This window comes from Rhinoraja longicauda, chromosome 1 (genome assembly GCF_053455715.1).
Source record: "Rhinoraja longicauda isolate Sanriku21f chromosome 1, sRhiLon1.1, whole genome shotgun sequence".
In the NCBI taxonomy this organism is placed as follows: domain Eukaryota; kingdom Metazoa; phylum Chordata; class Chondrichthyes; order Rajiformes; family Arhynchobatidae; genus Rhinoraja; species Rhinoraja longicauda.
Window position 1 is genome coordinate 122,643,904 of NC_135953.1, and position 12,025 is coordinate 122,655,928.

At 44.9% G+C, this 12,025-nt stretch overlaps 1 protein-coding gene across 2 annotated transcripts in view; it reads left to right on the plus strand.

The window, feature by feature from the left end:
- Window positions 1–231: 231 nt before the first annotated feature.
- Window positions 232–12,025, plus strand: part of lrba (LPS-responsive vesicle trafficking, beach and anchor containing) — a 681,010-nt gene continuing 669,216 nt past the window's right edge. For both annotated transcript variants that reach the window (XM_078405961.1, XM_078405966.1), the window contains exon 1: window positions 232–863. In XM_078405961.1, the coding sequence (XP_078262087.1) occupies window positions 588–863 (276 nt within the window). In that variant the 5' untranslated portion in view covers window positions 232–587. The remainder of the gene's footprint in view (window positions 864–12,025) is intronic.

The window sequence follows — 12,025 nt, forward strand, 5'->3', positions numbered from 1 at the left end:
CAGTGTACGTGAGCGTCCTCCCGTCTTTCTCCATGTCTTTTTTTCCCCCCACTCACCCGACGAGTCGTGCTCTCTCTCGCCTTCCCTCTGACTGTCATTGCAGTCCTCCAGCACCCAACCCCCACACACTCACCTCCATCTTTACCTGTCCCAACACCTGGGCGGCTCGCCAGCCAATCGGCGGGCGGCGCACATGCGCAGCCCTGCCCCCGCCCCCCCCGCGCGCGGTACCCCGAGCGGCGTCCCGGTCGCAAGCTCGAGCCGAAGGGTTGACGCTGTCATGGCGGCGCAAGGCTGAGCAAAGACGATCTGTCCGTCGCCACCCGAGCAATCCTTCATTTCATGTTTTCTTTTCAAAAAAGAAACCCTATCGGATTTAGAGCCTCAGGGCTGCGAGTTGCCCGATTCGAGATCAAGCCGAGTGGGCCCGGCTCGGGGACAGACGGAGAGCGCAGCAAAGGCAAGCAGTCCCGGAACAGCAGCGGAGGGAGCACGGTTTGCTGTGCGCCTTTACTTTAAGTTGTGTGCCGACGACTGTCCTCTCCCGTTCGCCGTCTTGTCCCTCCTAGTTCTCTGGATAAATCAACATGTCGAGCGGGGACAACAACCCACAGCCCGCCGACTCCGGTGGAGGCCAATCTACACTTGCAACCGTGCCTGGGGAACAGGCTGTGGACAAGGGACAAGTCACTGTCCCCCACACCCGCAGCAATGTCTCATCAGGTGGCGACTCGACTGGTTCCCTGGGCCTCAATCCGTCCATACCTATTCGAGGGATCCGGATGAAATTCGCTGTGTTGACAAGTCTCTTAAAAGCGGGTGAAGTGACCAACCGAGACATCGTGGAGACCACATTTAACCTGGTAAGAGAGGGTGACCCCCGACAATCCCAATTGATCAAGCACCAATCCACGCACAGTACCATGGACACTTACAACATGTAATACTTTCAAGTTTACATCTTCAATTGAAAACGCAGGAACTGTGTTTCATTTTGTTATTCGTCTCGTACTAATGAAATATTCCCGATGGGAAGTTTTGTAGGAGTATCATGCAGCCACCTGCTTTTTGCACAACACGGCGAGATGAGGAATTATACAGCGTTTATTTTCTAATTGAGTTCACGGGTTGCATTCTTTGGATGTCTGAAGGGTGGGTCGCTTGTTCAATAGGGTATCATCTATGGCCTCGTGGTGACAGGTTTGCGGGAACTATCGACGCGGAAGTGAAATTACAAGTCGTGCTACAATGTTGAGTAACATAGTAGCAGGTTGATATTAGGGTTGTTACTTGTCGGTCCAACATGAAATGGAAGGTCATCGGAATTCTAATATGTTAAGATGTAAAAAAAAGCTTGTTATCAACTAGTTTTTTTAAATGATCTTGGGTAATCCATTTCAGAGTTCATGTCAAGGGACAAATACATTGCTGTTGATCTAGAGGCATGTGCAGGAAAGCCGGTGCAAGGATAGGACTTTTCCTCTCCCGAAGGTCAAATCCAGATAGATTTTTACAATAATCCTGCAGTTATGTGGTCATTATCATTAATAATGGTTTGGAATTTATAAAATAAAACTAGTTACCAAATTTTAAATTTTGTGGCAACCAAGGTGGGATTTGAATGGGACAGTCAACCCACATCTCTAGATTATTTGCCTGTAATTTAACCGTTGAGCTACAACTGTACACTGATTCATTGTTCAATATTTTTGTAGCAATGGGGTGTCTTTATATCAAAATAACTGCAATATGAAATAATTGCATTTCATATGGTTACATATCATTTTCTTGTGACATTTAAAAAAAAATTGGAATTGAACTGATTTAGCTCAATGGATACTTACTGAAAAATTAACTATTTCTGTTTGAGTAAAATAAAATCATGAGTTGATACAGTAAGAAAAATTATATGGATGGTGGCTCAGGTCATTCTTGTTTTGAATTGACTGCTTTGTTAGTTAATGCTGATCTGTGGATTCATTTTGAATCGGGTGTGATTTGATAAGTCACAAGTGGGATGCAGTTTCCCTTTTGCTAATTAATAGTTCTCTACTTGTAATATTAAGTATCAAAATTTTGCTAACTAAAAGTTATTTTTTAATTTAAAGATTATTTTTTAAATTTTGCCTGAAAATATAAAATGTGAGATGGGAATATTTGTTTATCTTCAAGCATGACATTTGGATGACCATTAAAGAAAATGCCACATTTATAAAATTGTGGGATCATGTTAGCTTTTTTTTAATGATGTGATTACAAATTGCAAGATGCAAATTAAGTTAATGTTAAAGCATCAGGGTTATTGGTTATTCTTTGGGGTGTAGTATATATGCATCTTTGGCCAGGATCCTTATATGTGGTGAATTGTATCACTATTATATGGTGAATTGTACTGCTCACGTGATGATCGTGAATCCTGACATGTTATCTCAAATTTGTGCGTGGCAGTTGTACTTGTCAGTTGTCAAGAAGAATACTAAATGTGGTGATCTACAGACACAATTAACTACAAGATGTTGCAATGTTATGGCAGTAATTTCATATCTTTTCTATTTGGCCTAACTCTTTTTCTGAGACTCGTAATCTGCATTTACCCAGTCAAACTCTTAAGAATTTTATTTCAATGAAATCTTTGTCTTCTAAACTCTTCTGAATGCAGGCCTTGACTACATATTCTCCCTTCATATGAAAAACATGTCATGCTGGGAATAAGTACAAGGAATCCTGGTTACATTCCTCAGTTGGCAAGTACAGTAAACCCTCGCTATAATGGACCACGGGGGCGGGGAGATGGTGCCTGTTATTACCGATTGTCCACTATAACGATTGTCAGCTATAACCAAATAAGAGGGTGAACTAATCGAAAAACAGCCAACATACAAAACACACAAACAATAAAGGACACTAAATACACAATACCTTAGCACAGTGGCGCCATGATAGAGTTGCTACCGCCTGCAGTGCCAGTGTTTGATCCTGACCTCGAATGCCCCCTGTGGCATGGGTTTCTTCTGGGTGCTTGGGCTTACCCCCCCCCCCCCCCCCCCCCATTGCGGAGATGTGCAGGTTTGTGGTTTGGTTGGCTTCTGTGGGTCACAGGTGCAGTCGCTGCCTTGTGGTGCTGGGGGCCCAGGTATGATCCTCCGGGGGCTCCGGTGCACTGGTTTTAAGCTACACACTGTGAGTTGTCCCTAGTGTATAGGGTGGAGCTGGTGTGCTGAGGTTGGGCCTGGGTCTCTGACACTATGGGCTGGCGGTTTGCAGGGTTCGCGGAGGCCAGTTGTGATGTAGGCTTGTGTGTCTTTGGAGAGGGGGGAGGGGGCGCGCCCAGGGAAAACCTGTGCTGTCACAATGTCTTTGTCTTTGCAATGTCAGAGGAAAGATAGAACTGCTATAGTAGTTATGTGGGAGGAAAGATAGAACCACTGTGGTAGTTCTTATCGGACATGGTGTGAACTTTCCCTGGTGTATAGGATAGAACCAGTGTATGGGTGCTCAGTGTTTCCACGCTGTATCTCTAAACTAAACTAAGCTAAAATGATTCACAAACACGCTTCAAATCTGTAGTTCACCAAAGTATTCAAAACACATTTATTAGGACAGAAGTAAGGACAATAGAAGAAACAGAGCAATATCAATGTACAGTACCTGTATCTCTAAAACTAAACTAAACCAAGAGTTGCTCCATCCACCTAGTGGTCACTCCATGAAACGATAAACTCGGTTTACAACAGATTCGGTTCACTATAACCAAAATCCGTGATAAAGAGGTCCGTTATTGCGAAGGTTTACTATATATCCTTATTTAGGTGAGAAGCCCAAAACTATACAGTACACCAGGTGTGATCTCACCAGGATTCTATATACTTGCAGTAAGACATCTTTGTTTCTCTACTCAACCCCTCTCATAAAAAGACCAATATACCATTGGCCTTTCCAATTACTTGTTGCATTTGTGTGTTAGCTTTCAGTACCCCGTAAAGGGATGCTATGGTCAGTTGAACTTCGTTGAATGGACTCTTACCATTTGGAACATGCCCGACATACAGAAATAATGACTGCATATTTTTCCACATTATATTTTGTGTGCCACATTTGCACCCAAATGCTTCGTTTGGTGATATCTCCATGAAGTCTCTGTGCATTCACATTCCTATTTGCAATCCCAACTCGATTTGTATCATCAGCAATGATTTGGTGATATCTGTCAGAAATACTAGAGAACCAATAGTCCAGCAAGAATGAGGAACTGAAGGGCATAAATATTAGTAAATAAAATAAGCTAAATAAGTCACTGAGATTGAAAGTTGAATTCCAAAGACTTGATGATCTACTTAGAAATGTTTGGAAAGAGATGGCTACAGAGATTGTGGATGCAGTGGTTATCATCTTCGAAAACTCAAAGGTTCTAAAATGGTTCCTGTAGGTTGAAGGATTGCATATACAATCACGCTATTTAGGAAAGGAAGGGAAAAATAAAATCAGGAGCTACTCACATGTTAGAAGAATTGAACCGTCAGCATGGATTTATGAAAGGCAAACCAGATTTCAAGAGAGTTCATGTATTGAATTTAATTTCCACACTCCAGTGGGTGGCGAGGGAGCATGGAAACATACATACACAAACTGCATAATTATTTGAAGGGAAGTTACTTTCAGGGCTGTGCGAAGAGGACAATTTAGTGTCTCTGGCTGGAATGCTACAGCTTAGATTTGCTGGCATGATTAGCCTCTTTCCATGCAGTAACCATTATGCTTCTGTGTAATGAGTGGTTCGCACGCAACAAAAGCTTTTCATTATACCTCGGTTCACGTGATAATAAACTAAACTGAGTACTGCGTGCTGCCTCGTTACCATCATACCAAGGAGGTAATGGAATCTGAGGTTGAAATGGTAACCTAATGGAAGTCTAAAACAGGTGCCTCTCACTTGAGGACATGATATCACAAACATTTGAGCCAAGCAGTTCTGAAGAACTCCTGCTGATTGACGAACTGGATCTTTTCAATAATAAAGGAGCAAGGTGATGCCCGTGTAACCTTTTCCCAAGTGAGCAGGTTAGTCCTAATTTTAAAACAAAGGTGAGGGTTACTGGTGTTGGGCAGTAACATGCAGCTGTAAAATACGCTAGTGGAGTTGGGGTTTGGCTTTGCCAAACCGCATGTAATTACAGTGGATTTTGCACGTCCGTTTGGGTGAAATGCTTACATTGAGTGAGCAGAAAGCCTCTGAAAGTTATGTAGTAATTTGGCTTTGGTGTTATGATGTGTTATATGGGTTTCTATGCAATTTTTTTCTGACCAGATCAAAATATGTTGATGCTAATTTTATCTATATGATGTTGTAATAAGAAATGGTACTGGAAAATAGCTGGCGAAATTCAACGGGTTAGCTGGGCATCAGTGGAGGGAATAGATGGATGCCATTTCGGTTTGGGACACTCTTTCAGACTCTACCTGAAATGTTGTTTGTCCATTCCCTCCACAGGTGCTGCCTGTTCCACTGAGTTCCTTCATCACTTGTTTTGCTCAAGATTCCAGCAACTGCAGTGTAATGCTCCTTAATTGGTCATAAAATGCTTTGCAACATCCTGCGATTGTGAAAGATGCTTGTTGATCAGATTACCAAGCAAATTCATGTTTCATGATGAATCTATTGTATTTAATTTTCAGACTTAAAAATGTTGATCATATTTTAAAACAAATTACTGTCAGGGCATTGGTGATTGGGCAGGGGGGAGGAAACATGCATGTTGTTGTTCGTCCTTCGGGTTCGAAGATGACCATGACTTCACTTTCATTTGGAGGATTGGTGCCTTTGGGTCCGGAAGTGACTGGTGAGGCCAATCCGGGCCCGGAAGGCACGCCCACACGTAGGACACAAGTGGATGGGTGCTGCAGTGGAAGAGGAGGTAGCCCGGGCCTTGCGCGCGGTGCTTTTCCTCTGGGCCTCTGCAGTGCGTCTGTTCTCTGCTGCACGGGCTCCTGTGGTGAGCTTGCTACGCCAGGTTGGACGGTCCAGAGCAAGAGACTCCCAAGTGCTGAGGTTGATGTCCAAGTCTTTGAGGAACACTTTGAGGCAGTCCTTAAACCGTTTCTTCTGTCCTCCTACTGAGCGCTTGCCCTGACACAGTTCTCCATACAGAAGCTGTTTTGGCAGTCGACTCTCGGGCATTCTGACGACATGGCCTGCCATGGGCTTTCCGTAGGAGGGTGTGGACGCTGGGGATTCCGGGCCGTTCCAAGACTTCTGTGTCGGGAATTTTGTCCTGCCACCTGATGCGAAGGAGTCTGCGTAGGCAGCTCAAGTGAAAGTGGTTGAGCTGTTTGGCATGTCTGCTGTAGACAGTCCAGGTCTCACTGGCATAGAGAAGAGTGGTGAGTACCACTGCACGGTAGACCTTCAGCTTGGTGGTAAGGCTGAGTCCTCTCTGCTCCCAAATGTTCTCACGGAGTCGCCGAAAGGCAGTGCTGGCCTTGGCAATCCTGTTGTTAACCTCGGCGTCAATGTTCACCACTCGTGAGAGTGTACTGCCCAGATAGGTAAAGCTGTCGACTGCCTGTAGATTCTGCCCCTTCACCGTGATGTGTGGTTCCTGGTAGGGCTTTCAAGGCGATGGCTGGTACATAACTTCAGTCTTTTTGGTGCTAATGGAGAGACCAAAGTTGTCACAGGCCTGTGAGAAGCAGTCCATTTCATGCTGCATCTTCTGCTCCGTGCTGGCGTTGAGGGCACAGTCATCAGCAAACAAAAAATCTTTGATGATGGTCCCCTTCACCTTTGTAACAGTTTGTAGGCGCCTGAGGTTGAACAGCCTGCTGTCAGTCCTGTACCTGATGTGTATTCCATCCTGGCAGTCACGGAAGGCATCAGTCAGCATGGCAGAGAAGACCATGCTGAAGGGTGTAGGGGCAAGAACACAACCTTGCTTCACGCCGTTTGTCACTGGAAAGGCTTCCGACTCGTCTCCATCATCTAGCACTTTCACCATCATGCCGTCATGGAACTGCCGGACAATTGTGATGAACATGCTGGGACAGCCAAACTCCTGCATTATCTTCCACAAGCCATCTCTGCTGACAGTGTCGAAGGCCTTTGTCAGATCGACGAAGGTCACGAACAGGTCGCTGTGCTGCTCTTGGCATTTTTCCTGGAGTTGGCTTGCAGCAAATATCATGTCGACAGTTCCACGTCCAGCACAGAAACCGCACTGGCTTTCTGGAAGGAGACCCTGCTCAAGGTGTTGAATGAGACGGTTGAGCAGGAGGCGAGCCAAGATCTTCCCAGCTATGGACAGGAGGGAGATGCCTCGATGATTGTCGCAAGACTGGCGGTTGCCTTTCCTCTTGTAGATGTGGACTATGCTGACATCTTTCAGCTGTTGTGGGACCTTCCTTTCATTCCACATGGACTGGAAGAGTTCAGTCAGCTTCTGCATCATGACAGGCTTTCAGCAGGAATTGCATCTGATCCTGGTGCTTTGCCACAGGAAAGTTGCTTGATGGCCTTTGTGACTTCTGCTTCTGTCGGGAGGTTGTCATGGTCCTGGTTGATCTCCATCTGAGGTAAGCGTGAGATGGCCTCTTCATTGATATTAGCAGGGCTATTGAGGACCTGGTTGAAATGTTCAGCCCATCTCTCCAGAATCTGCTTCTTCTCTGTCAGCAACTGGGTCCCGTCTGCACTGAGGAGGGGAGAGGAGCCAGAGGACTGGGGTCCATACACAGCCTTCAATGCGTCGTAGAAACGTTTGGTGTCGTGACTGTTTGTGTAGCCCCGGATTTCATCAGCCTTCTTGCTATACAATGCGTCCTGCATCTCACGGAGTTTTTTCTGTACTTTTTGTCTTGCGCTGGCAAAGGCATCTTTCTTCGCTTGTGACGTGGGGTCGTTCTGGTGTGCTCTGAACAATTGGTGTTTCTCTGATAGCAGTGCCTGTATCTCTTCATTGTTCTCGTCGAACCAGTCCTGCTTTCTGCGGGATGCTGGCCCGAGGTGTTCGAGGGCGATGGAGTAGACTGCATCTCTGAAGGCCTCCCACTGTTCGTCAGTGCTGTCCTGGTCATCATGGGGTGTGTCCACCAGCTTCCCTTGCTGACCCTTGTCTGCAAGGTGAGTTTCACTGAGTGCTGCTATGTCCACGTTGTAGCGAGCTAGTTCTTTGGCGACCAGTGCAGTTCTTCTTTCTGGTCTATCTGCCATGATGTTATCCAGCAGGGTTCGCACGTTCCACGTGCCCAGGTTCAGCACCTTCAACTTGATTTTCTTATTATTTCGACCGCTGATTGGGATCCAGCCGCGGTATGCTGGCCAAGGTGAAGTGAAGCAGGCTATATTTGAGGCACCTTTTCTAGCCCCTTCCTCCATGGAGGTGAGCAGAGCGAATCCTAAGGAGGGCTGCTCAGACACCCAGGGGCCTGCCGAACTCCACTGCTGCTTCGGTCCAGTAGAGAGCAACCCTATGCCCTGGGCCGCCTGTGTGCAGGTTCGTAACTACAGCTTCCAGTGTATACACACCTGCTGCTTTGCCACTCTCCCATCGACACAGGACTTGAGGTTGCACAGTATGGAGTTGAAGTCATGACTTGCGCTTGACTTGGATTTAAGTGAGGGGGAGTTGCGCAGATCGGCGGCCACACACTCTCGTCCTGGCCTATCGGGTTCCATCAGCAAGACATAGTCGGGACGGCTGGGGACAGGTCAGGATGCAGTGGATGGTCAGAAGTGTCCTACGTATCTCACTCTGCCCTGTTTGCGCTCCACAATGCTTTGCTGGGATCGTCTTTCTGCCCGTTGAACCCTCTGGTGGTTTCCTCTGCGCAATCCGCCGAACCCAGGCTTCACATGCTAGGTAGACAAGCCCTAAAGCTGCTGGAACCAATGACCTGCCGACTGTATATCTGGCATGCACACAAGACAGTAGAGACATCATGGGGGCGGGGTCGTCCAACTCCCGTACAAGTCCCATGTAGGACTTGCCCACTGCCCACGGAAACATACATATGTACAAATCATTACAAGTAATTCATTGGTTGTGAAGTGCTTTGAAAAGTTCCAAATGAGATGCAAAGCACATATTATAAATTTACATTGTAAGTGAGTTGCTCTGCATAATATTGTTCTCCTTTTAAGGAAAGATGGTATTAGATTTGTAAGCAGCTGAGATAAGCTTACTGGACAAATGTCCAGAATGGGTTGAACAGGGCAATATATTCACTGGAGTTTAGATGAATGAGATGGAACCTGGTAGAGTCATACAAGTTCCTGCAGGGTCTTGATTGGAGAGGAGAGGCAATAGAATGTTAACTCTTGTAGGAGAAGCTTAATGGGAGGTAATTGTTTAAAAAATATGTCATTCATTTTGAGGTAAAGTGAGGCAGAATTTTTCTGAGGATCGTATGTTTTTGGAACTTCCCTCATGGGCCAGTGAAAGTAGAGTCTTTGAATATTTTTAAGGCACTGTTCGATAAATTATTCTTGTGGTTGAAAAATTTATGCAGGTAAACTGGGAACCAGAGTTGAGGTTTCAATCCAATTAACCACGATCTTAATAAATAGTAGAGCAGGCTCCAGGATTTCAGTGAGCTCTGCCTGTTTCTACTTTGTATGTCAGTCTATAAATGTAGTTGTTATAATACATTCAAACATATAACAGTAATAACCACAGATAGTTATTTGAACATTTTTTTCATGTGGTTGTTTATATCAAGCTCTGAACTGCTGCTCTGATGTTGGCTCGGGGCTCCTGTATTGACGTGATGTTGGCATTGAAGCTCCTGGAGGGTGTTGGTTATTGAAGTGCTGGAAAACTGGATTTTTACAGTATTAACTTCCACAAAAGCAACCCAGTGTAGATAATGGAAATCTGAAATAAAAGGATGCTCGAAATAGTTAGTATGTCAGGCAACATGAGAGGAAAGCAAAACATGTTCAAAGGTTCAGTTCGATGACCTTTTAATGCAACATTCTGATCAGATTATTGACTTGAAATGGTGACACTGCTTTTCTCTGTATAGATGATGCCTGACCTGAAGAGTATTTCCAGCACAATGCTTTATTTGATATAAAGTTCTGTTCAAATATTTGCATCTTTTAAAATAACATATAATTGGTGATCAGGTGACCTTTTATGTTTACTTTTCAAGAAGCAATTGCGGCGCGTCGAAAAAGCTCGAAATAAAGGCGAGGAGCCGGGTATTTCGGGAGTGATGTGTTTAATGGGTTCTCTAGACCAGTTGAGTCTGCCAGAGAACGATCGCGCCTAAAACCCCATCCTTTATACCCGTAGCTAAGGGCCGCCCCCCTGGACTGGTCCATTCCCGTGCCGAGGGGTCGGTAGTGGTATGGCCCGACCCTTGGGAGCTGCCACACAATCAAGATTGTAAAACATAACAATTAAATTGTGACTGAGAACTTCTATCTTCTCATGTCCCAATTTCACTTATTTAAAACTGAAATGTAAATGAACAATAAGGAACATGGTCAATTGTTCACCACTGGAAACACACATATAAGGGATTAATTTGCCTTTATATGTTTATTGTTTTTGATTTGCCTACCATCCTTAACTCCAACTTTATAATCTCTCTTTATTGCCAAAGTCCCAATAAAAAATCTCAATCTCAAACAAAGGTTGTTCCTGTTCTTGATTTGTTCATGGGTAATGGACTGGGCCATTTATTTTCTTACACTCATTGCCCAGCCATACTGCCCTAAGCTAATTATTATTTCTGACAGACTTGGTGAGCAAGGATGAACCACAATGATCTCTTCACAGCCAACTGGCTTTTTAATCCTCCATTCTTGCCTGTAATAACATGAGAAGAATAAACGGTGTCACAGAGTCATACAGCACAGAAGCAGGCCTTTAGAACCCCGTCCATGGAAATCATCAGTATCCATCTATACTAATCCTGTTTACCGGCACTTGATCTGTATCCCTTTACAGATGGGATCTGTATAGCTTGGTGATTCATGCAGTTGTCTAAATTCTTAATTGCTATGAGAGTACTTGACTCCATGATGAACTCGACCAGTGTTCCAGATTCCATCCATGCTCTGGGTGAGAGAGATCTTACACAGCCCTCCTCTTAAAAGCTTGTCTCTTAACCTAAACACGTGCTCTCGAGTTTAGGACCTTCTACTATCTATCATCATTTTGTATACCTTCTTTAACTATTCCGTAGTTGAAAAGGAAAGCCAGCCTATCCAGTATCTTCTCATAACTGATGCTCCATCCAAAGGCAGTCTCCTACTGAATCGTCTCTGCATCCTCTTCAGTGCAATCATGTCCTTCCTATAATTCTGCGTATCTTAATCTTAATTTTGCATCTCACGAATCTGATAGTATGAGGATTGATGAGGGCTGGGCAGTGGATGTTGTCTATATTGAATTTAGCAAAGCCTTGGACAAGGTCCTATATGATAGGATAGTTTGGAAGGTTAGATTGCATGGAATCCAAGGTGAGTTAACTAAATGGATTCAAAATTGCCTTGAAGGAAGGAGTCAAAGTGCAGTTGTGGAGGACTGTTTTTCTGGTTGGTGATCTATGACCATTAGAGTGCTGCAGGGATCAATGCCTAGGTCCACTTTTGTTTGTTATTGAGGAGATTTGGTATGTCGACGGAGACTCTATTGAACTACAGGTGTATGATAGAGAGCATATTGATTGGCCTGGTTCGAAAGCCCAGGAACGAAGGCAGTTATAAAAGGTGGGCAACACTGCCCGGTCCATCACAGATACTGACCTCTGTACCATCAAAGGGTTCCGGAGGAGGCGCTTCCTCAAAAAGGCAACCAGCATCATCAAGGACCCACACCATCTACCCTGGCAACACTTTAATTTCACTCCTACCATCGGGAAGAAGGTGTAGGAGTCTTAAACTGAATGTTCAGAGACAGCTCCTCCCCAACTACCATCAGGCTATTGAACGCAACAAACTCCAACTAAACTAACCGTGAACTGCCTTGGTTGCACTAGGGACCTCGGGCTTTGTTTTGCACCATATTGGGATCTTGTTTAT